Below are 25,999 nucleotides of genomic sequence, written 5' to 3' on the forward strand. Positions count from 1 at the left end.
GGGAGAAAAAGGAAAAAATAAAATCATTAAAAAAAAAACACATTTTAGAAAAAAATCTACTATGAAATAACCACTCCATGTAAATTTCATGACAGCATGGATTGGTATCTACTTTGCTCACTGCTGTATCTAAAGGCGAAGAAAAGTGCCCGACAAATAGCAGGAGCTCAGTAAAAGTTGACTGAATAAATAGATAAAATAAAGAGTATAAGATATAACTTAATACACTTGAAATTTTCACAAATGTTAGCCTTCTTGTACAAATTTGTACATAGAAGTCTAGAATCATTTCAAGGGCTTTATAACAAGCTACTCACTTTTGGTCTTTTGAGAAGGAGACTCAACAGGAGATGAAATGTGTGTTTCTGGTGTTGTATCTTCCTGCACATGTTCTTCGAGGACTGTTGATCTTCCCATGCCTTCTAAATATTCTGCGTGTATAAGTTTTTGAAATTACATACTTAAATTCATTTCTTTTAAAATCTTAACTAAACTTTATGTCTTCTTCTGGTGATCATTTTTTCATTCGTACCTTCATATCCTAGATATATCCTAAATTTTTAAAAGAACTTCAAAAAACCAAATGAACCAAAAGAACTTCATGATGAGCTATTAGTTTAAAGCTTTTTAATTAAAGTGAAAAAGATACTTTGGAAGAGATTCATGAACCCTTTTTCTGAAAACTAAACTTGTCACACTCTTTCCTTAAAAACAAATTCACCTGATGAAGATGCAATAACATCCTTAGTTTGCTTAAATATATTCTTCCTGAAGATTTAAAACTCTCTGAAAGATGCTTTGAATAGACTTGATCCCTAAACAGGGATGTCAGATCCAAATGGATACAACAGCCAGTCAGATAACATAAATGAATGAAGAGAGACTAGTTTATTTTATAATGGTATTATAATCTTATAAGACAAGGATAATTGCGTATTGAACTTTATGTCCACAAAGAAATAAAGTTCTTTCCCATTATTCTTGAAGTAATGTCCCATACTCAGCCTATCTCTCATTTTTCCAATTTTGATGAAGACATAATAATAGTAGTATTAGCAGCTAAAATTTATGTACCCAGCAGTGTTCTAAGTATTTAATATCAATTAACTCATTTAATCCTCACAAAACTATGACACAGGCACTACTACTATCTTAGTTGTAAAGATGACAACTAAATGAGAAGGATTATTAACTTGGCCACGTCCATACAGCTAATAAGCAGCAGAGTCAGATAGATATGGGACGAGAAACATCTCACTTTTCTCTTAATCACAAGGAAAACAGAATCTGAATGCACGGATAAATGTCAACTAACATTCAGCCTCAATAGTATAGAAAGAACAGAAAGCCTGTGGAGCATGGTTAACCAGAGAGCAAGCGCCCTATCTAAAGGTCGGCAATGAAGCAAAACAAAAGTCTGCATTTTTTTGAGACTCTGGAGTTTTAGCTGAAATCCTAGATTTTTAAATGTTGAAAGCTAGTTCAATTCTTATGGAAACACAGTGTGGACCAAAAGTACATGATCTAAAAGGAATACACCTGCTATCTGCCAAAAGCACTCAGCCCAAGTGGCTAGTTTCTAGCCTCCATAAAGGATTAAACCAGTAGATTCCTCCTCATAGGGATCATTTACTTGCATTTCTTTATTCAGAAGGAAACTTTTTCCTAAAATTCAGTTAAGTTGTTAAAATTCAGTTAAGTTGTGCTCTCATGCCAACCACTTGTGATATCAAACCATCCAAATAGTTTCTACCTAAGGGCAATTCTACTAGGCAAATTCTACCAGGAAAAGAAAGCAACTTACAATTTTTGACCCATGCAGTAATTATGTAAATTGAATTCCTCCTCCAGGACACAAATAGTAATTTTATCTACTATAAATCATCTTTATTGCAATAACAAACTTTTTCATAAGATTTAAAATGTACTAGTGACTTGAAATCCAGAAATGCAAAAAATATAGATGATGGGGCTCACATTCTAAAATTTGCCAACAATTAAAAAAATTCAAAGATGTCCCATATACTGTGTCACAAATTGGCATATTTAATGAATCTTGACCATTTAAGAGAACATAGATAGTTACTTCTACATAGTAAGATTTTCCTCTAAGTTGAACCAATGCAGTATGTTAAAAACTGACTGTAATTATGTCATCTCCCCTTTTTGGTGGATGACATTTATTTTGATTCTCCCCAAAAGACGCATTTGTGCACAAGCCTGTTTTTTTACAGTTTAGTTAGAGGCAAAAGTCCAGCATGAAATATAAAGTACCCAGAGGGGGAAAGACTTATAAAAATGTTGTGACCACTTTTTTTATTTTTTAGCTTTCATTCAACTTGATTTGAATTTTAATTAATATGAAGAGCTACACTTGTATTCTTCTATGTTTATCTCTATACACACTTGACTTGCAATTAACTTCTTTATTGACAAGAAAATTGTAGGGGCCTGAACTTTCCTGAGAGGTTTTGGAAACAAAGACAGAAAAGAGTATAATGACCTCCTCTTTGGCCTTTGTTGACTCCTGCATCTACATGTCTCCTGCCCAACTTGGTTTTAATTCATTTATCTCCCTGCAGGACAAAGCTGTTCTTCAGGTTCCTAACTGATATGCAATGAAACCCATGCCCTCCTCCCTCCTCTGTTACACTTGCAACCAACCTGTAACAATTATAGGGGATAATCACCACCAAACAGTGTAAGAGTTAACTGGAAAGAAAAGGACAAACATCTGGGTTTTTAAGGGAACATGCTACATGGCAGGCCTAATCACCAAGCAGAAAGGGAAAGCATTTAAATCTAAATTTTTCATAGAATTTTTACATCAAATGAGGAAGTATGTGATTCTGCAAATGAAAATGTAGTGCCTAGATGGTTGTCAAATCTTCCGTAGATCTGCAACTAACTACAAGTGTACTTAAATGACCTTTATCGAAAACAAAGGCTGGCAAAACTGAATTATCTTGCACTACTGGATTAGGGAGGAAATAATCTGTATTCTTTCAGCTAAGTACAATTTTGTTGTTGTTAATCCAGCATTTATGTACTAGCTCTACCACTTAGATTAGGACATATGAGTGTGAGCAAGTCACTTAGTCCCTTGGAGCTTCAGTTTCCCTCATGTGCAAAAAGGGGAATAATGATATCTGACTTATCTACCTTACAAAGTTATAGAAATCAGACAAAGTAATAGAAAATGCCTGAAAACTCTTAAAGCATTATTCAAATGTAAGATAATACTTCATCATCATCACTTTACAGGCTTATTACCTTTAAGTTCATAACTACATATCTACTACATGGGTTTTAAAAAGACCTTTTAATATCAAGTGAGTGAAAAAATACTTTAGCTTTTTAAAAAATAGTGAGTAGTTGGGGCTGGCACAGTGGCCAAGCGGTTAAGTTTGCGTGCTCTGCTGCAGGAGGCCCAGTGTTTCGTTGGTTCGAATCCTGGACGCGAACATGACGCTGCTCATCAAACCACGCTGAGGCAGCGTCCCACATGCCACAACTAGAAGGACCCACAACAAAGAATATACAACTATGTACCGGGGGGCTTTGGGGAGAAAAAGGAAAAAATAAAAAAAATCATTAAAAAAAAAAATAGTGAGTAGTTGAAAAACAGAAATAAAACATTAAAAAGAACTATTATTTAATTTAAAAGTCTACCAGAAAAATACAAATAATAAGTTAATTCAAAAGTAAATATTAACTCAAAATCCAAGAGAAAACTATGCAGTTTTAATTTAATATTAACTTTAAGGCAAGCTCATCCATCATTCAGTATTGTTTACCTTGTAAGAGTGCTGCAATCTGGAGAGATTTCTGAGATGGATGTTCTTTCAGAATGTCTAAGACAGTTCTACCTAAGCTATCCTTTATGTTGGCATCAATTCCTGAAAGAAAAAGAAATACCCACTAGATGTATACCACTGGAGTGTCATCAGAAGATACTGTCAATATATAACTGCTCTAATTTCAAACATATACAAACCAAGCACTGAAAGTGATTTTTTTTTAATTAAGCTCTACACACACAAACACACACACACACACACACAATTTTAGTAAGAAAGAAGATGGGGTCGTGTGCTACCAAAGATTAGGAATATTCCTGATAATGAATTAACTCTTTAAGGCGCTGGCCCAATCATTAAGATTGCTTTTTTGGATTATAGCTAGTTTAGGTTATAGCTAGTTAACTAAATGATTATAGCTAGTTAAGTAAATATTACACCATAAAGCTGAAAAATACTACTGATTCAGAATGTGAAATCCTAAAGGACAATGGTCATATGATTTATATATTCTCTGTAACGTGGTAAAAATATTTTTAAATTATAATAATGTACCATGTAAGTAATATAAGAACAGTCTTAGAATACTTGAGTATTCATAAAAATTGAAAAAGTATGATTATTTTGAACTATTTTCCAAATACTACTTCTCCAAATACAGTCAAATATTCCATATTTACTTACACAAGATTATATTCAATGTCAGCAACACTCATCATCTACCTGGTGAGAAAACTTCCTGAAGCGTGTAACTGAAACATCTTTAAAATTATTTTAATTCTGAAAATATTTATTGTACTCAAGAACTTATTTTCATGTAGCAAATAGTTTTCAATGCCCCAAAAAAGTTTATAAACATTCCAAACATCTAACTGCAAACAAAGTCAGTTTTCAGAATCTGGCCTCAAATATTAGTTTATCATAATAAGATTATTAACTACTTGCTTAAATTTGTGTAGGGATATGTGACCAGCACATATTTAATTGGTTACCTCAAATCATTTATTATATCACCGTGTTACATATCAAAATTAATATACACGAAATTTTTACTTTGTATAAGCACAGTCTTTGTATAATTTGAATATGTAATAGTCTGTAATTGTATAATGCAATAGTCTTGCTAATGTTTTCCATTTTATTTTTTTACTGAGGAAAATAAACACACTAAATATAGTCCATAACTCAAAAGACTCACATCAATTTCTACAAGCATGAATTTGAACCCATGCCTTTTGATCTTAAAAAAAAATCTCACCTCAGTTCCAATTTTATTTCATTTCAATCAGAATATAAATATGAGCACAAAGAAGCCTACTTTGTTGTTCCTTCAAAGCATTCCCTCTAAAAGGTTCCCTTTAAATCACTGCAGCTTACAAACAATAGCTACTTAGCTGATACAGTAACTAGAAGGAGAACTTACTTTAAGGATAGAGTACTCTAATTTCTGTTTACTACAGTTCACAATATAAAAACCTAGGGAAAGTATTATGTTCTTTAATAAGCCAAGCAACTGTCATAACTTCACAGGGATCAATTCCTCCCTCTTGTAGAAGGCAGAGATTTTTTTTTTCCTTTTGGTCGCTCCTCTAATATATTTTGATGTGATTTAAATGCATAAAGTTTCCATTTCCAAGAGCTTTTTACTAACATATCTACTGAGTAAAGGAAGGCACACATTTATATCAATTTAATCTAAACAGTGAGGCGCAATTCTACATGCTATAAATAGAAATCTGCAAAATGGAATGAAGGCAAGAAATAAGGGTGATTGTGGAAAAAAAACTGTCATTTTCCTTTGTCTACTCTTCAAATAGAAACTGTATTTCGCAGAATAAGCTCCATGGAGAATCATGATAGTTACCTGTTTCTAACAGAACTCTCACAACATCCACCTTTCCAAACAAAGCTGCTTCATGAAGTGCACTCCCCTTTTCTGTCTGGAAAAAAAAGAAAAGAAAAGAGAGAAAGAAGCACAGTTGCGTTAGGAATGCTAACAGGTTAAAAAAATTCTGTAATTTTATGTATTCATATATATTCTCTATAATTTGAGCAATCCCTGACACAAAGGTTAGTGCGGAATAAGGAAGAGATTCTATAAATAACATTCAAAAGCTTGGGTCTGTGAAACACCTCTGCTTCTGAATAGCCATTTGACCGTGTTATGTTGGGAAGCCTCTCACCTTCTCCTAGCCTTGGTTGTTCTCAAGCATAAAATAAGAGTAGTGATGTCCACCTCAAGGAGCTTTTGTGAGTATCCAATGAGTTCACTCAATTCACGCATTGCTTGCATTTATTAAACATCAACATATTATATGCTGAGAATAGTTGAGGGGTGTTTTGAGATATGGAAATATGATCCTGACTCTTGTAATATTCACATTCTATTTGAGGAGACAGATGTATAAATAAATATTTATGATAAATGAAATCTAAACAAGCTAATGTAGATTACAAAACCTGGATGATCCTCTCCCTACTTTCCTCTCAAAATCCTCTCTTGCCCACTCCAACTCTCCCCCAAACCTCATACCCTAAGCTCTAGGCATATAGAATATTTTTGCATGGTGTAATTCTCTGTTTTCTTCCCCAAGGATCTCAAAGCCTGGTCTCTCTGCTTGGCAGAATCTAATTCCTAGCCCTCCTTATGTCGTCGTCACTATACCACTAGTTCTCAATCTTCAGCATAAATTGGAAGCGCCCAGAGAGCTTGTCAAAAACCAGATTTCTTTGCCATACCCCCAGAGTTTCTGGTTCAGTAGCCTGGGATGAGTCCTGAGAATTTCCATTCCTAACAAGTTCTCCGATGATTCTGAGAGTCTAGGGAGTACACTTTGAGAACTACTGACTCATACTGTGTCAAATCTCAAATATAACTTCATTTAAGAAGACGTCACTGGTTCCTGAAGTCTAGTGCTTTTCCTGTGTGCTTCACATAAATTTATAATTTCCTCATCATAGCACTTATGATGCACATTACAATGTTATGTGATTATCTATTTCTCCTAGTAAACTATATACTTAGTGGAAATGTAGACCACACACATTTTTTCATCACTATATCCATGATGCCTAGCAAAGTACCTTGAAAATGTAGACATTTAAGAATTCTTTTGAGGGGGCTGGCCCCGTGGCTGAGTGGTTAAGTTCGCGTGCTCCGCTACAGGCAGCCCAGTGTTTCGTCGGTTCGAATCCTGGGCGCGGACATGGCACTGCTCGTCAGACCACGCTGAGGCAGCGTCCCACATGCCACAACCCGAAGAATACACAACTATGTACCGGGGGGCTTTGGGGAGAAAAAGGAAAAAATAAAATCTTTAAAAAAAAAAAAAAAAAAAAAAGAATTCTTTTGAGGACAAAAGGCAGAGGAAGGGAGGAACACAGCATGTAACAGAATTTGTGAGAATGCAGGGAAAGATTAGTTTCTGCCTTGAGGAGGATCAAGGAAGATTTCAAAGAGGAAACATCCTGAGCTATACCAATGTTGAGTGTTCAACTTTTTCTTTTTCTCCAAGAATTTAACAAATGTCTAACAGGCCTGCAGAGAGTGTGTGTGTGTGTGTGTTGAATTGAATAGTGTCATTATTGAAATTTTGTCCCCTTATACTAAAAGTGATCTCTAATGTAGAATTTTTAATCTCAATCCAAAATAGAAATATCATTATAAATAATATATAATGTAATAACTTCTTTGATTAATAAAATCCAATTCTATAATTAACCCAATCCAAAGTGGTATATGAATGCATTACTAGGAAGGCTGAGGATCAATGTGATCTGAATTTACATTCCAAAAGGCATGACTTAAATGCACATGAATTATAATTTTACTGGCATGATGTGTATAGACATTAATAAAAATAGAAATAAAAATTATAATTTATAAATATACAGCACTGTTCAGAAGGAGAAAGAAACAGAAAACTTATTTAGCTCCTTAACAGAAAAACATTTCAATGTGGGGCATAAGTAATTTATTTTTGCCATTCCCTGGAAAATATCCTTTGAAATAACCTAATTCTTCTCATTCTTTCTGTGTTTTTCAACCAATTGTCTGATTACTAATTTGATTTCCTTCAAGTTTTCACAAAATTTTGGACTTAAAATTAGAAAAACCCTTCCTAGAATAACACAATTTAAAATTCTTAAATACTAAACAATATTTAAAAATACAAGGATGAAAAGCAGTAGAATCCCTATTCTGTAATATTCTGTAATATTAATTCTGTAATATTCTGTAAATTAAAAAAATATTAAAAATGGAATAGGGTTATTAGGAATGTTAAATAAATAAATCTTTAAAGATTTAAAGATTTAAAAAGTCTTATTATTAACTTAAAAAGTAATGACAAGTGTTATCATTACTACTAAAAAAACAATTAGAAAACCTATTTTAAAAACAGACGGGATTAGTGCCCTTATAAAAGGAGGAAGAGACACCAGAGAGCTCACTCTCTCTCTCATTCTGTTTGTTCACAGAAGAAAGGCCATGTGAGGACACAGCGAGGAGGCGGCAATGTACAAGCCAGGAAGAGAGTTCTCACAAAGAACAGAATCAGCCAGGACCTTGATCTCAGACTTTCTAGCCTCTAGAACTGTGAGAAAATAAATGTCTGTCGTTTAAGCCACCTAGTCTATGATATTTTGTTATGGCATCCCGAGCAGACTAATACAGAGGCAAAGGAAGAAACAGGGGAACCAGTTAGGAGGCAGGAGATGATCAGGACTTGGGCTATGGTGGTAATAGCGAAGGGAATGAAAATATGAAAATGGATATAGTTTGAGCACAAAGCCAATAGGATTTGCTAAGGAACTAAGTGTAAAATGTGAAAGAAATCCTGAAGTTTTGGGGCCACACAACTAGAAGCATAGTGATGCCTTTTGCTGAAGTGGGAAAGATTGGAAGATGGGCAAATTTGGGGACAAGGGGTTATAGAAGCTAAATGTTCAGTTTTAGAAATGTTGAGTTTGAACACCCATTAGTCATCAAATAGAAATGTTAGTACGCAATTACACACCTAATTTAGAGTTCAGAGTGAGGTCCAGGATGAATAAATAAACTTGTATTTGTCAGGTAAAGACGTCATTTGAAGCCAAGAGACCCGATAAGGTCAACTAGGAAGTAAACACAGATAGAGAAGAAAAGAGATCTGAGTACTAAGCCCTAGGACACTCTGATGTTTAGAGATCAGGAAGATGAGAGCAGGTAACCATGGAATAGGGACATGATAGATTACACTATTGGCCCCTCTGTCATATGACTACAGTTCTTTCCACCTATAGGAGTGGAGAATATCTCCCTACCCTTTTGGGGCTTGGCTTTGAGACTTCTTTTAGGCAAAGGATGGTAAGTGACATGATGCAAACGAGGCCCAAATTGTGCTTGCTTGGTTGGACTTGCTCTCTTATGCTTAGGCCATGCACTGGCTAGTCCTAGGAGGAAGACAACAGACACATGGAGCAGAGTTGCCCAGGCTAACTTAAAGTATGAAACAGAACTTCCCCAGCTGACCTGCAAACATGTGAATGAGAAAAAAAATGTTATTGCTTACTATTGTACGTCACTGAGGTTTCTGTGTTTGTTATGTAGCAGTATTGTGGCAATAGCTATTACAGTGGGTTACAGAGGAATGAAAATAAAGCCTGGCTCAGGAGAGAGGGGTATGACTTTACAAAGGAGGACAGAAAACAGAAAGGCTTAACTTGTGAGCAACCCCTAGGGATAACAGCTTTGTGAGGCCTGGCAAATTTATCTAGCTGCCAGGCTGAATGGCAGGCATTCAAGGTCTTAGGCTCCACCTGAAGTAAGACTGAGAAGGAACAGCCAGTGAAGGAAATGAGAATCAAGAGACTGTGGTGTCTCAGATGTCAAAAGAAAAAAAGCATTTCAAAGAGGAGGGAGATATCAACTTTGCTAATAATAAATCAAGTAAGATTAGGACTAAGAATTGGCTGTTGGATCTAACAATATGGCTGTCATTAGTCACCTTCACCAAAAGGGGGAAAAAAAAAGACTTTTAATAGAGCTGAGGGAGCCAGAGGGGCTTCAAGAGAGAATGGAGGGGAAAAAGTTGATACAAAACAACTCTTTCTAAATATGCTGCATGAAAAAGGTCAGAGAAAGGGGGTAACAAGTAGAGGAAAATGTGGGTTCAAGAAAATGGCGTTTTTTTGTTAAGATGGGAAATATTACAACATCTTTGTGTTCTTATGGGAATGATACAGTTGAGAGGGGGAAACGTGGCATTAAAGGGAGAGGTATTTTTCCAGAGCATTATATCCCAAGTAGACAAGAGGGAGTAGGATCCAGTGCACAAGTAGAAGAGCCTGCGTTAGAAATAAACCTAAAAAGTTCATTTAAAGCACCAGGAAGGAAAGCAGATACATGTGCATTGGCAAATGTGGTGGTAGAAATATGTGATTGCTTCTGTTTTCTTGTGAAGTAAAAGCAAAGCCATGATCACAGAAAGATAACAGGGAGGGAAACGCTGAAGTTTTGGAAAGAGGAGAAATTTTAAAATAATCATCTAGGGAAGTAGGAGAGTAAATGGATTATCAAAATGTAATCTGTCCATTTAGGCACATATTTCTCCTGCCACTATAAGCACTCTGAGAGCAAAAACTGTACCTTAACTCAGTTTTGCATCTTTAACAGCTTCAAGCTGGTAACTTGTACTCTTTATTATTAATTTTCTGTAATTTCACTTTCATTTCCTTTAACAATCAAATAAAATCCAACTGGCTTAATGTTATGCTAGTACCTTAACTGTTGAAGTATTAATAACAGAAACCTATAAGAAACACACACAGTTAAATCACCAGCATAATATGACACCATCACTACCTAGTTACCCAGAACCAAGTGAAATCCAAAGAAATAACTGTTAATTTCAAGAGAATCTGGCCAATTAAACCCTACTTTCTTAATATCTTAATATCACTGATTCTCTTTATTAAGAAATCTTTTAGCACTAACGGGTTTATAAGTAAATATAATACAAGATGCACCCAAACAGGAATTAAATTATTTTGCTCACTAGTTCAGATATGTTATAATTCAAAATTGCTCAGAGAGAAATGAAGCAGAAAACAAAATTTCTACAGAAAACAGTAACATAAATGCTACGTTTAAAAATATTTGCAATTACAAGGAAAAGACAAGATCCTCCAAAGCCATCTCTAAATTTTAAAGCATTATTCATAATAACTTGAACGTAATTAAAATCTAAAAGTGTATTACTGTCATTTACCAAATGGGATTACTTTTAATACTGCTAATTCCCAACTGGTTAACTAGAGCAATTTAATGAATATTAAAGCCACTCAAACAGTTTTAGGTTACTGTCTAGTATTATTCACTCTCAGCCAGTAAATCAACAAATATCTACTTCAAATTTGATATTAAAAAATTTTTCAGTGAATCTGATGGGAAAACTTGGTGACAGTTAATTTCAATAACATAATAAAATTAAATATTCACCAAAAAAGGTAATGAGACTAAAAAAACTTTTTTCTATGAACAAAGCAATAATAACAAAAGCAAAACATCAACTAAGGCTAACTGTATCCAGTGGAAGATTCCACTCATTAAGATATATTTTAGAAATATTTTGTCAGCTCTACTTCCTGGAAACTTCCAAGATGAAATCATGGAGTGAGCATCAATGAAAGAGGTATAGCAACACAAGACACTGCCCATGCTGCTCAGGCACCAGCCCTGATGCTTCTGATTAAGTGTTCACAGTAGTCTGAGCATATTGCCTCCGTTTCATTTGATATACGAGCAACAAACACAAATGCTGTCACGGGCCAAGTAGAAAAGCAAAAGGAATGAATCTGGCAATGATATAAGATGGTAGAGAGAGGTTGGGACCTTGGAAGGTACATATACCCCATCCAAAAGCATTCAAATTCAATATTTTAAAGCACTCTTTTAACCAAATAATGCACATCTGCAAGCTAAATTGTATCTAAAATTCAAAGTCCTATTAGACTTTCAAGGTTCTCTTCAAATGTAACTCTATCAATGTCTCCTCAAGTCTTCCCTCCTAAAACATATTTTTTTCCTCACCTGTATCTCCATAGCCCTTTGTCCTAGTATTTATTTTAACATGCTGTGTATAGGAGTTATTCATGCAAGTTTTTATCTCCTCCACTAAATTTTGGGCAGAGATCTTTTTGTCTTTAATTCTCCAAAAGCATAAAATACAGTGCTTTGTAGAAAAAAGAAGTACCATATGCATATATAAAATTTAATCCAAACACTTTTTCTTCTGGTCATGTCATGTAGTACAAAACGTAAAAAGATCTTGGCCACAGACATGAAGTGAGTTATTGATCTCAAACAGTCATAGTGAAAAATCCTTGGTTATAAAGCAGTCTGTGCAATCAAGTTTAGAAATATTCCAGAAGTGTTATGAAAGCAGTAAATCAAGATTAGAGAAATAAAACATTTCTACAATAAGCAACTAGTTTATCATTAAACATACTTTAAGAAAGTAACTTTGTGAGTCATCTCCAATAGTAAACATGTATCCATATCATTTCAATAGCCCTTTGAGAGGAAAGTTGTTTTTTTTTAATATGAGGACTAGAAAAAACTCTTGTGCTTATTTTCAAGACTGCCACAGTAGGAAAAGTAAGAAATTAAGGAAAAATATTACAAATGTCTAAACAACTAAATAATAGAGGCAAAGCTCTAATGAAAATTCTGATTCAGGGTGTGAGCCTCAAACCTAGGATTGGAAGGCCTAAGTTTTAAAACTTCAGTAAAAAACCCCCTAGAGACACTGGATTCAACCTCTCAACAGTTCCTTAGGAAAAGAAACCCCACAGTTGAACACTAATTCTACCTGGAATGTGTGGACTCTTTGAAAAACTGGCTGCATTTATTCCCTCTGGTATTCATACCCTTTTTATAATTCACACCCTCTTCTAATTGAGAGGTAGAGTCTGTTTTCCCACCCCTTGAATTTGAGCTGCCTTTGAGACGGGTTGACCAATCAAATATGGCAGAAGAGACAGTATGCTTGTTCTAAGCCTAGGCTTCTAGAGGCCTTGTATAATCCTGTTCTCTCTCTCTCTCTCAGAACCATACCACTGCCATGTGAACAAGCTAAATGTGGCCTGCTGGGTCATGAAAGACACAGGGCAGTCTCACCCGTTACCCCAGGCAACATCCAGTCAATCCCTGAAGCAAAGCCACTTTACTGACTTACAAGTGAACTCAGCCAAAGACAGAAGAACTACCCAGCTAAGCTCAGACTAAATCGCCAACCCCAGAATTATGGGCTAAATAAATAGTTACGGTGTTAAGTCATTAAGCTTCAGAATAGTTTGTTATGCTTACTAATATACAGAGAAGGTCACAGTATGACGGGAACCAAAAGAGTCTCTGGAAGATAAGAATGCTGCCACCAACTTGGAAGACAAAAAAACAGTGATAAAAGGAGAAAACGTTAAAAATTTTTTAAAAAGCTAACCTTGGAGTTGGGGCTAACTTGAGACAGATAATAAAAGCAGGTTGCCCTTTCCTTGTGGAGAAAGGAAATCTATCTGAAAGCTATCTGTCCTTCAAAGCTCAACTCAAATCACACCTCTCCAGTAAAATTTTTTCTGATTGCCCTTTGGGATAGTGATCTTTCCTTCGTTAGTCATGTATAGACAGTACATTACTGTGGAAAGAGGCTGGACTTTAATCAGTAGGTCTAAATTCACATTCTGGGTTTATCAGCTATGTATTCTTAGACGAGTTTCTTCAGTCTTCGAATCTGATTCCTCATCTCTTAACTGGAATTTAATAAACTCTCAATCCTATAGGACAGCTGTGAGAACTGGATTCTAAATGTGTCAACAAATTAAACACAAAGCACATACTCAAAAATGTTAAAGTGAACTTTGTTTCATTCATTCATTCATTCAGCTTTGACTGGATTCGTAGGTTATGTCAGGCTACGTGCTAGATACTGGGAGAAAGGAAACAATTACTAATGATACCACATACAACTGCCAAGCAGTAATAATTTTTCAGGTGTATAGCCCTCAGATTAGAATGAGGTTAGAGATTATGACTTATGTGTCTTCATATGGCCCAAGAGTGTGTGGCACAGTGTCATGAATTTAGTAGTTACAAAAATACTTGTGGACAATTTGATTGATTAAAAAAATGGTAAGATTTCTACATGTAACTTTTAACATCTGTATGTTAAAAGCAAGAGCATCATCACTTTTAAAGCATAGCTAAAAGAAGACTCACTTGACAGCTCACATCCATTCCCGCTTCCAACAGCACCTGAACAACTGCTTTGTGACCATTACGTGCAGCGAGGTGCAGCGGTGTGTGCTTTCGAGTGTTGCAGCTCATCAAGTTAGGGTGTGCACTGATGATCATTTTGACCACTCTAAGACGTCCATAGAGTGCCGCCAAGTCCAAAGGTGTTTCTAGCTTGCTGTTCCTAATGGTAGGATCAGTGAGCTCTTCTAGAAGAACAGCAACTACTTCCGAGTGTCCATACTGAGCTGCACAGTGTAGAGCAGTTTCATTTTCATTGTTCTGTTAAAACAAAGATATAAAATGTAAGTTTTCAGAAATTCAATTAGTTATCAAAATCTAAACAATTTAAAACCTGAGATGCTTTGAAAATGTAAGTTTAAGATTTATCTATTTTAATAAGTACGCCTAATAGAATTTTATATTTGATAAAGTATCTATCATTTATTGCATCAAAAATATCACATTTTATCATTCAATACGAAAAATCAAACCTTTCCCTGCATTATATATTCCAATTTCCAAGAATGATAAATGATTTAGCCATGTCAGTCGGTGGCCCTCCTGGGCCCAGATGGTCAGTGTTATCTGCACTGTGCATCATGCCTCCATGATATTTGTTAATGAAAGAGATTAATAACAATTATAACACACTGTTAACAGACTGGCTTTCCAAAAAACAGCTAAGATGGTAAATTCTTGATAATGAAAGATTTACAGAAAGTTTTCCCACATTAAGCCTCATTTTATCATCTACAAAAGTACAAATCATTGCTTCTTTTGCAAAGAGAATGAAGACATACTGGCCTTAAGATTAAATAGTATCTTTTTGAAATACAATTGTAGACTGAGAGGCAGATCTTTCCCAGACAATTTACAAGGAGTATCAAAGTGTTACATGTGCGGCTTATAAGTGTTTCAGTTGAAAATCAATGAGCTTGTCCCAGAAATTTAGCAGGATAAAAAAACGTTAAAATGGAGAAAATCGAACCGAGTTCCAAGGCAGATAGACATTTAAGACCATGTGGGCAGATGGTGCAGGCAGAATGTGGAAGGGTCAATCAGGAGAAATGTGAACAAGAAATTTTAGTAACAAAAATCCAATGATCCTAAATGTGGGTTCTAGAGAGAAGGGAGGCTGCCATCATCACCACAGCTAACACTGTACTGGGCACAGTGGCATTTCATATATGTTTACTCACTGAATGCTCACTCTGAGATAGATACTATTATTATCCTTATTCCCATTTTACAGATGAGGAAACTGAAGCACTGAGTAGTTGTATAACTGGCCTTCAATTATACAGCCATTTAGTTTTGGGGCCACAATTTGAACCTAGGAAACCCAGACCCAACGTTGGTGCTCCTAATACCATCTTCCACAATAACAACTATAACTACCACCATCTGCTGAGTGTCTAAAAATTTTACATACATTGTCTCATTTAACTCTTACAAATGATCCTACAAGATTGGTATTATCATCCCCAATCATGGATGAAGAAACTAAAATACAAAAAAGTTAAATTACATGCCCAGGCAGAATCAGGATCTTTTGGAATCAGTATCTGTCAGAATCCAAAACCCTTCATGCTCTTTCCTCAATACCACACGGCCTGCCATGTGTTGCTATATTGTCAAAGAAGAAGAAAAGGAAATTAGTGATCTGAAAGCAGAATTTCTATAGATCTTGCCCAAACGAACACCAACCAAGTGGGAATAGGAAGTAGCTGCTTAGATAGCTGTTCTGACCAGAACAAAAGGAAACGGAGGGTTCAAACCCAAAGAAATCTTAATGTTTCATAAAGTAACTCTGCCTTGCTCTGGCCGAAGAATGCAAATAAGTCAGTTGAGAGGAGAGAGTTCAGGAGAGAGGGAGGATTTGAAAACTTGAAAAAAGGAGTGGCAAGAAAATAATTTAAAAAAAAATTTTTTTAATGAGCATTAGGAAAAGGCTGCTTAAGACTTTATCTTTCAAATTAGTATCAGAAGAGGCTATTGAAGGCCACACCCAGAGGGAAAACCTACTCCTTGGAGACAGTCAATGAAAAATTAAGATCTGATAGATGGGAAATCCAGCTGGAGGTATTGTTTCTTCCATCATTACTGTCCTTGGTTGGAATGTGTTACTATCTACTTTCTCATAGTGACTGACTACATACAGGTTCACACTCCCTTATTCTCTTATCTGGCTAAGTTTTAAAAGCCTGATAAGAAAATCAATCTTATTACTCTATACCATGAAAATATGATATAGAAATACGCCTCCTGACTAAATCAAATTTCCATTTGGTTGGAAATAGATTCAATCTCACTTTTCAAAATATAGCACCTTTTGAGAAAAAGAAAAGCCAATTATGAAATAATGATTCCTCAAAGACCTCTCTATTTTTTTCAGAGCCCTTAGCCTAGGAAATTATAAGTGCAAAATTGAAGCTATCTATCAACTCCAATTAGCACTGTTTAGATCTCAAGAAAAATTATTTCAATCATTTGAGACTTACTCAGGAAAAAATGTTCATAGAGTTTATCTGTGATCATCACATACTTGGATTGTTACATCAGTGAAAACCACAACTGTGGTACCTTTATCAAAGGCATGATTGTATACGTCTCCATACTCACTAGTGATCTAAAAAAATCTAATTTGAAATAGACTGCGATGAAGCACTGATTCATAATTGCTAGTATGTCTACATCGAACGTTCCTCAAGTTTCAAATTTCTTCTTTTTTACAAAATAAGTGTTCTCTGAAAAATCAGGACACTTCCAGACAATGAGTGGCAGAACGACACTGTTTGACAAAAGCTATTTACAAAAGATCTTGCTTCAAAATAAGACTAATGGAAACTATCTAACACTAGTTGGGTTTGAGTTTTAGAGAATGGCAAGGGAATATACTTATGATATAAGGCTCCTCTGGTTTTTGCCCTAATATCAAAATAAAGGAAAAAAAGAGAAAGAGGAGAAGAAAAGATGAATACACAGAAAACTGTAAATTGAAAATATACATCACATCAGAAGAAAGAAAATAATAAATCAGTTGACAAAAGATAGGAAGAATGTAGCAACTATAAAAACCATAATAGGGCAGGGGGTCTACTCTGTTTTCAAAATTACATCACCCTAAATTGACCATTGATTCTAGGACAGTACAGAATGGTGAACAGGACGTAGGTTGAAGTGCTAACATGCACTTATTAGCGACAGTAAACCACTGGATCTCTCTGAACCTATCTTATCTGTAAAATTAGAATATTGCCTTCCCTATAAACCTTAAAGTGTAGTTTACAAATCAAAAGAGAGAAGATATAGGAAAATGCTTTGTAAACTTTAAATGTTAAAATGTTAAGATAGAATTATTTTTAAAGAAAGTTGTATTAGAAACCAAAGGTAACTTTCAGAAATCAGAATGAAGCCCTGACAATTACGCATAATTTTAACATTCCACATAGTGGCTATGATGTTAACTATATCAGTTAAGAGCTTAGGCTTTGGATCAGAAAAACCGGGGTTCAAATCCAGGCTGCATTTCTTAGTAGTTGTGATATCATGGGCAAGTTACCTAATCTCTCAGCTTCCACAAATATAAAGCAGGAACAATAATTAATACCTACCTCATCAGGCTGCTTAGTAAGATAATAGAGATGAAGTACTTTGCACAACGTGAGGCATACAGTAAACACTCCAAACACTCCATAAGTGATAGAAGTTATGAAGACAATACCAATGATCTATTGTGCAGGGCTCTGGATTAGAGAGACCTGAGTTCAGGTCTCTGTTTTAGTCACCTAGTAATGTGTGGCCTTAGACACGTTATTTAACATTACTGAACCTGATTTCTCATTTATAAAATGGGAGTGATAATAATCACTTCAGAAGATTGTGAGAATTGATTAAATAACATATTGCAGGTGAAAGAGCTTAGCACAGTACCTGGCTATCTTATGTCTCAATAAATGTCAGTTACAATTTTCATTCCTTTCCTCTACTGTGTAAATACATAAAGGTTTATAATTAACTAATACATTTCTGTCCCATTCAGGGAGGGAAAAAGAATTAAAACTAAAACCGAAAGTTACTCACAAAAATAAAATTCCCACATCAGAAACTTTTAAGAGAAATGACATTGAATAAGAGAACTACCTCAGCACTAAAGGAGTATATACATAAAAACAAAGAAGCAAACAAATACTGAAAGTGTAGTATCAAAAATCTCAAGAAATTTTCAATTTGTTGCTAATAGAAACCATAACACAATGCAACAGAAATGAAAAAAGAATTTTGCATTCCAATCTCCTTAAAAAGACATTTTTTATATTTTAATTGATCTGTTCAATAGCACAGAAAACAAATGTTTGTTTTAAAAACATACCATTACAGTTATATGCCATTAAAATCTTCCACTTAAAATATAAATGAATACTAGGTGTTTTTTCTTATTTTCATGGCATTTACAAAATACTTTGTTTGTAAAACTAACATCCTCTTGTTTAACCTTGGATTCTTTTTCCATCGTACTATTTCAGGTTCTCTTTGGGGCATTCAGGCAGTTTTAAGCATAACCACCAGATGGCTCATCCCACAAATCATCTCTAACTTTTGGATTTCTGAGGAACAGAACAGCATTCTCATAGTTTCCTTTTAGCATGATATGGTGATAAAGATAGCCAAATCTGTCTTTTTTTAAAGACTGAATTTATGAGTGTATTCTCATTAAAAATATTCTGTATTTTGTAACCTGTAAACATAAAAATTTTTATTGGGATAAATATTAATAAGATACTTTTCCAATTAATAAAACATTTGTCACGATCACTTCTTTCTACAACTGCCTTTTGTTGGAAAAAAATGTATGTACTTTTTCTTCCTTTTACTGTTTACAGCTAGTGCTAGTGTTACTTTTTATTCTTTAGTCTGAATTTCAGTCAAAGGCCTGCAAAGTCTGTAACCATTTGAACAATACGCTAACTGTACTTTATTAGATGTGCTTGCCCTAGAGTAACCTACTTGCATTGATATTGGACAACTGCCAACCTGCAGCTTAATGCCATGGCTGTAATTCAGTTGTTAGATTGCATGCTGGTTTTCAAATATAGTTTTACAAATTGAGAACAGTAGGGGGCATGCAGAGCTCAAGATGTTTGTTATCATACTATATTAGGGGACAATATTTTACTTTCTGGAATGTCTGGTCTTACTTACTTGGAATACTAAGAATGGCATTCCTTCTTTAATATGTCCATTATGTGTAATATGCATATTATGTACTTGCAAATATTTTGACTTTATCTGTCAGCATTATACTGCTGCTGTGTTTTACTCAACTTACTCTGGGCATATGTACATATATATACATACAGGAAATTTTTATTTTAATATATGCCTAGCAATTGTATACACTGTATTTTGTATTTTGATCACAAATTGTACTTACTGTGAAAGTGCTATGTAAATGGTAAAGCATCATGTAAATGATAGCTATCCTCATTGTTTTAGCATTTAAAATTTTATTTAAAAAAAACTCTAATTCGCATTACAAATGTGAATTCTGTTATATGTTTAAATATTCAACAACTATAAAAGGGATGATTATATAAGGCAGGCAAAAATATTGCAAGTACTTCCTTTATGTGGGATTCTCTTGATAACAAATATCTTTACAAATGCCCAACTTAGTGCCTATGCACCATATACAAATGCCAAAGAATCTTTCAAATTTCTCCTTTAGGAAATTCAGCAGTGAAAAGGTCTTTGCCAGGGTAAAAACAGAAATAATCCATTTTTCAATGTGGCTTTGCCCTCACAAAACTCTAGAAAAATTATAGCATGAGCACACATTTGACAAGTGCACCTGTTCATTGACTCTGGAATGTGATGGTCCATGATGAATAAGAATCTTCACAATTTCCACATCTCCTTTCCAGGCAGCCAGGTGAATAGGAAAATAACCTTTGTTGTCTGCTACATTTGTTGATGCCTCATATTGAAGTAGTTTGAGAACTATATCCCTAAGCAAGAAAGAAAAAAAAAAGAACACAACAGAAAAGAAAATATGCTGAACAACACAGATTTTATTAAACAAATGATTATAAACGTATACTAGATGCTGGATGACAATTTAGAGCAATCATTCTAGGTACCAAGACATAAAATTGGGTTTAAGAGTCTGACTACTCCATATTTGGCTATTTTACTTACCTGGAAAACCACTATCACCACACACACACACACACACACACACACACAGAGAATTCACTAACCAATGAAACTACTTAATAGAATTCATTTAGGCAAAATATATCTAATTTCATTAACTGAATGAATTAAGTAAAATAATTTTTTAAAATACCTCTTCCCATTTTTTTAAAAAAGGAGTTCTTTCCAGATAGCTCAAATCTTAGATTTACCATAAAAGAAAAGTTGAGCTACGAGCAACCTCCTTGTTTACAAAAAAAAAAAAGTCATCATACTACCAAGAGACATTTAGGGAGTTTATATCATTCCTAGAGAATTGGAAAAAGGAATTGAAGATGCATATAAGAGAGAAAGCAGACAGCACAGTAGGAAAGGGACTCTGACAAGCTAGCTGCAGTATGAGCCAAAGGTTGAAAAAAAGTTTAATAACTTTTCAGCCACGGCACACAACATACTTTGAATGTGTGCTGTTCATACTTCTGCACTCCTTCAACTTTCTCCTCCAAGCCTAAGAAACGGCTGTGAAGGGAAATTCCAAAGAAGGAATTCCACTTAAGAGACAAGTTCCACCACTGATAGAATTTCAACACATACTCAATAATATATCCTATCTAAAGGATTCTGTATTTAATCCCCATCAGGTTTTCAAAGTAAAAAATTTTGAACTGCAATATTCATCCTTAGGCGGAATCAATTAATAACTATTAGTATGCATTATGTTGAACTTTGTGTCAATCAATCAAACAGTAATTCTAAACAAAAACTGTACATTTAATACATTTAAGAAGCAAATTCTATTAATTCACTAAATGAAATACTAAACAGACAGATATACAAATACATACATACATACATAATTACAATATATTCTAAAATTTTTTCTCATCTATAACAAATCACAATGGTGAGAATGAATGTAACAGAAAGGGCTAAATTTAAATATTTCATGAAGCCAGGCTCTAAATGCAAGTAACGAATGAGAAAAGTTGGAGGAAGTTTGAATAGAAGTGAGGTCAGGATCTGATAGCCCACAAGAAAAACAGACATGATACAACACAAAATTACAGTAACTGGTAAAATGAATTGCCCAGAATGTAGCCTCAACTTGCAATGTTGGACTTATGGATAAATGCATGAAGTCATAATGAAAGGACCAAGTATATGTTGTAGAAATATTTAGAAAGTTCCAAGGAGACATAAATTTTCTAATGATAAGATTTCAGAGATAATAAGAATAAATGTCATTTTAACATTCTTTTTTTAAAAAAACAACATTATTTTATAAGATCTGAATTTAGAAGATTTGGATTTGAGTCCCGGCTATGTAAACTACCTAATGATGTGACCCTAGAGAAATTATTTAGTCTTACATTTTTCTTTTTGTTTTCTGTAGGGGATATTGTAATAATAATAATGCCTATTGGACAAGACCGGTCAAAGCTTTAAATGAGATCACAGAAGAGAAGCCACTTGATAAATAGTGAAACATTAGATAATATTAGATCTTGCCCCCAGGCAAAATAAAATCTTTTAAAAGTAAAAATGCTTCCAGCAAATCACCTTTGAATAAAAGAATCAGAAAATCACAAGGAAACTTGAATGTTGTCAGTTCACACACTTCTCACCTCTCTGATACTACAAGAGTTGTTATATATGTTTATCTCCATTCTGAAATAAATAACTACACTGAGGTATAAAGGATTCAATACCTATGAATAACAAAAGCAACTAAGAACCAGAAGATCTAGTTCGAAGTCCCAACTCTTTATACTTACTAACTTGGTTATCTTGAGCAATTCATACGTTTGTCTCTCTTTCAGATATTGTTAAAATAGAATTCAGAGGGGCCGGCCCCGTGGCTGAGTGGTTAAGTTCTCAAGCTCCGCAGTGGTCGCCCAGGGTTTTGCTGCTTCGGATCCCGGGCGCGGACATGGCGCCACTTGTCAGGCCATGTTCAGGCAGTGTCCCACATGCCACAACTAGAAGGACCTACAACTAAGATATACAACTATGTACCAGGGGGGATTTGGGAAGATAAAGCAGAAAAAAAAAAAAAAGATTGGCAACAGTTGTTAGCTCAGGTGCCAATCTTAAAAAAAAAGAAAAAAAGAATTTAGAGACTACGTCTTGTTGCCAGTCTCAAAGGGTTCTGGGGTGAATCAAACAAGAAATGGACATGATTGTAAAATTGTATACAATCAAAAACTATTCCCGGGGTGGCCCCGATGCCAAGTGGCTGAGTTCACGTGCTCTGCTTTGGCAGCCCAGGGTTTAGAGGTTCGAATCCTGGGTGCCGACATGGCACCGCTCATGAGACCATGCTGAGGCAGCTTCCCACATGCCACAACTAGAAGGAACCACAACTAAAAAATACACAACTATGTACCAGGGGCTTTGGGAGAAAAAGAAAAAAAATAAAATCTTTAAAAAAAAAAAACTATTCTCAAAGCAATCTGCTGCAATGTTGAGCAATCTCAGTGATTTTTTTCTTTTTTAGATTTTTTTTCTCCTTTTTCTCCCCAAAGCCCCCCAGTACATAGTTGTATATTCTTTGCTGTGGGTCCCTCCAGTTGTGGCATGTGGGACACTGCCCCAGCGTGGCTCGAGGAGCAGTGCCATGTCCACGCCCAGGATTTGAACCAACGAAACACTGGGCTGCCTGCAGCAGAGCGAATGAACCACTCGGCCACGGGGCCAGCCCCCTCAGTGATTTTTTTTAACTGAAATATTTCAGCATTTAAATAAAAGGTAAAATAATACCAAAAGAAGCACAATAAATTTAAATATCTGGTTCTAACAAGTAGAACTTATCAAAAACTAGCCTTCTCCAAATTCATATATCAGGGAAAGACAATTATGCAAAGGGTTTTAATTTCATTTCTCAATGCCTAAGCAAATAAAAAAATATGCTGAAACTCCTAAAAGCATTTCCTTTCAAAGGATAAAGAGGAAAGTTTGATGGCATTATCAATCCTATTTTCTTTCACTCTCACTCAAACCATTCAGAATTTTATTTGTTCTTGGTTCAATTTCTGTTGACATTTTCTAATAATGTATGTGATATGCACTCATTCTTTATTTATCAGGAAGATTTATGATATAGTGGAAAAACTAACTTACTGATCATTTGTATTGTGTAGTGTTACCAGCATCTAATATCTAAATCAGAAAAGACTAATCCGTATGTTTATGAAATTCTTTTTGACAAACACTAAAATCTTAACTAAATACCATTAATTTTATTTCTTTTTAAAAAATTATTTTATTAAATTTATTTTTTAATTTAAATTTCTTTTTAAATTTTTATTTAAGTTGAGCCTTTCATGTTACTCAGAGTGTGAAAATTAATAAACAGAAACCTCATTTAAAATGGAGTCTGGAGGACAGAAGAGAGAACTCTCATGCATGTGCCATGCAACATACACTACAGACCCCAAAAGGAAGAGACGCTATCTTGCATCTCCAACAGGAAGCGATACTACTTTACTACCCTAGGAGAAGGAAGGAAGACATCCCTCCTTGCCCTGCAACAGCTCAGCCAATGAAAGACTGCCATAACTCAGCCAATGAAAAGCCACTATACTTCAAATTCACAGTCTGTTCCTTTATAACAGCTCCTCTCAACTTAATAAAAGAACCCTCCCTCTCCTTTGTTTCTTGGGACTTGCCTGTGGTTTGCCGAAGACCACACATCCTGAATTGCAATTCTTTGCTGATCCCAAATAAACAGATTTCTCTAGTAAAATAACTGGCTGTTTGTTTGTTTTAGGTCAACAATAGATACCAGCTAATGCACTAGCTGTGCTCAGATTTCTAATGTGAAAATGAAGGTGGGAAAAATATGCCACCCCAAAATATGCCTCTTTGGCATAGGATTATTTTGAGCTGGTTATTTTGAGAAACTGCAGACACAGGAGAAGCTCTGAAAACTGAGTAGAAGTTAGTCTTTTGGAAGGGATATTTACATTTATAAGGGAAGTCTCTCATTTTTAAGGGAGTCTCCTTCTCTGTAGCAGGAAGAGGAGGATGACTAAATCTCTAGAAATTTATCAGTGGAGAAGGCAACAACCTAAATCTGCATACCAATCTTACCTTTATTTACTATGCTTTTCCTGATAGCCTCCCAAAACTGGCTGACCCACCGGCAACATTTTCTTTTGTCTTTAGCTGGAGATAGTATTTAAGGTGGTGACTTGGGCCATTTCAGGGAGTTAATCAGTTTTCCTGGGTATCTCCCACGTACACAGAAGGTATACATGTTATTAAACTTCTGTTTTTCTCCTGTTAATCTGTCTTTTTTATCACAAAGGGGTCTCAGCCAACAACCCAGAAGGGTAGAGAGAAAATTATCTTTCCTCCCCGACAAAAACATACTTGTGAAATATAAAGTGATGTCTCTGATCAAGTGAGTGCCTGTCAGTTTTACCAAATCATAAATAAATTATTAGTCAACAAATTGTCATTAATCTTTCTTATGATGTATCCACGTAGATCACAAGTAACATGTATTACACAGACCTTTTTCAACCAGACACATTAAGAACAAATCAAATTTTGAGTACTTTCTAAAATATCTAAACTAAAAGAGTAGTTAAATGAGATCCCACCAAATCCATATTATTACTTTTTATTTTTATTTAAGTTGCACCTTATATCTTCCAGACGTATCAACAAATGAACATGTTGACTGTGCTTGGTCACCTGCCATGAACTATTAAGTTATATTGATGAACAATGTCTACAGAAGAGCAAGCAGAGAAATAATTCCTATATCTTAAACATAAAGTAGCATTCTTTCTGATATACAGCATTTGATAAATAAGAAATGCTCTAAAATCCTAAAGTAAATGTGGTTGATGGGATCACAGGAAAAATAATTCCATTTCCCAGGAGCAAAACAAAATATCAAATTTAATAATAATCCAATTTAAATCATTGCAATATTTTGCAGCTTGACGCTAATATATGTAAGTGCAGGTAAATATAAGAATTCTAAAAGTACTGATTTTTGCTACTACATTTAATTTGTTTCATTTTCTGATAGATATAAATATACTTCTTGATTAATATGAAATGTCTTTTAAGAAGTTCAGTATATGTTCTGAGCAAAATTAAACTAATTGGGAAGGTTCAACATTCAAATTAGCAGCAAGTTTCCCTATAATTAAATCATAAGCAAAAACATTTATTTTGTTCCATCTTCCCTTTATATGTTGGTAGTCCTAAGAACTTTGAAATAAATGCAAATCATCTTCGTATGGATGTAGTATTAACAAACTAAGGATATTCTAAAATTCACTAAGGTCCTTTTGATTTCAGACTTTCTTGAAGATTTTACTCCTGGTTAATTGGAATAAAGTTGCAAATGTGCTCGACATGATGAAAAGACTTTAGGACAATACTCTCCATTTTCTGACTGTAGCTTCTTTATACACTGAATTCACTCTCATAGATTTCTAGATAGAGTGAATAAAGGCAAATTTTAACTGGTTAATATCCTTATACAAGAAAGAAACATTGAGACCAACAATATTTCTAGGATATTAAAAGAAACTTCATGGACCAGATTACACAAATTTTTAGAGGAAGAACGCTTCTTTCATTAGAAAGCCTATGAAACAGCAAATCAAAAGTACAGCAGATAGCCTTCTAGCTAGATTCTATATCCAATTTGAGATGCAATTTGGATTATAGATAATGGAGTCTACAATTCAAGCATTAACTTACTTAA

The 25,999-nt window shown here is 34.7% G+C and overlaps 1 protein-coding gene across 41 annotated transcripts in view; it reads right to left on the reverse strand.

Moving 5' to 3' along the window:
* Window positions 1-25,999, reverse strand: part of ANKS1B (ankyrin repeat and sterile alpha motif domain containing 1B) — a 1,029,975-nt gene that overhangs the window by 854,421 nt on the left and 149,555 nt on the right. For all 41 annotated transcript variants that reach the window (XR_011534653.1, XR_011534657.1, XR_011534652.1 and 38 more), the window contains 5 exons: window positions 19,925-20,081; window positions 14,056-14,352; window positions 5,665-5,740; window positions 3,798-3,899; window positions 318-431 (listed from right to left, as the gene is read on the reverse strand). Coding sequence is in view for 30 of the 41 variants with exons in the window: in XM_070599947.1 (XP_070456048.1) it covers window positions 318-431; window positions 3,798-3,899; window positions 5,665-5,740; window positions 14,056-14,352; window positions 19,925-20,081 (746 nt within the window). In the remaining 11 variants the exon portion in view is untranslated. The remainder of the gene's footprint in view (window positions 1-317; window positions 432-3,797; window positions 3,900-5,664; window positions 5,741-14,055; window positions 14,353-19,924; window positions 20,082-25,999) is intronic.

This window comes from Equus przewalskii, chromosome 29 (genome assembly GCF_037783145.1).
Source record: "Equus przewalskii isolate Varuska chromosome 29, EquPr2, whole genome shotgun sequence".
NCBI lineage: Eukaryota > Metazoa > Chordata > Mammalia > Perissodactyla > Equidae > Equus > Equus przewalskii.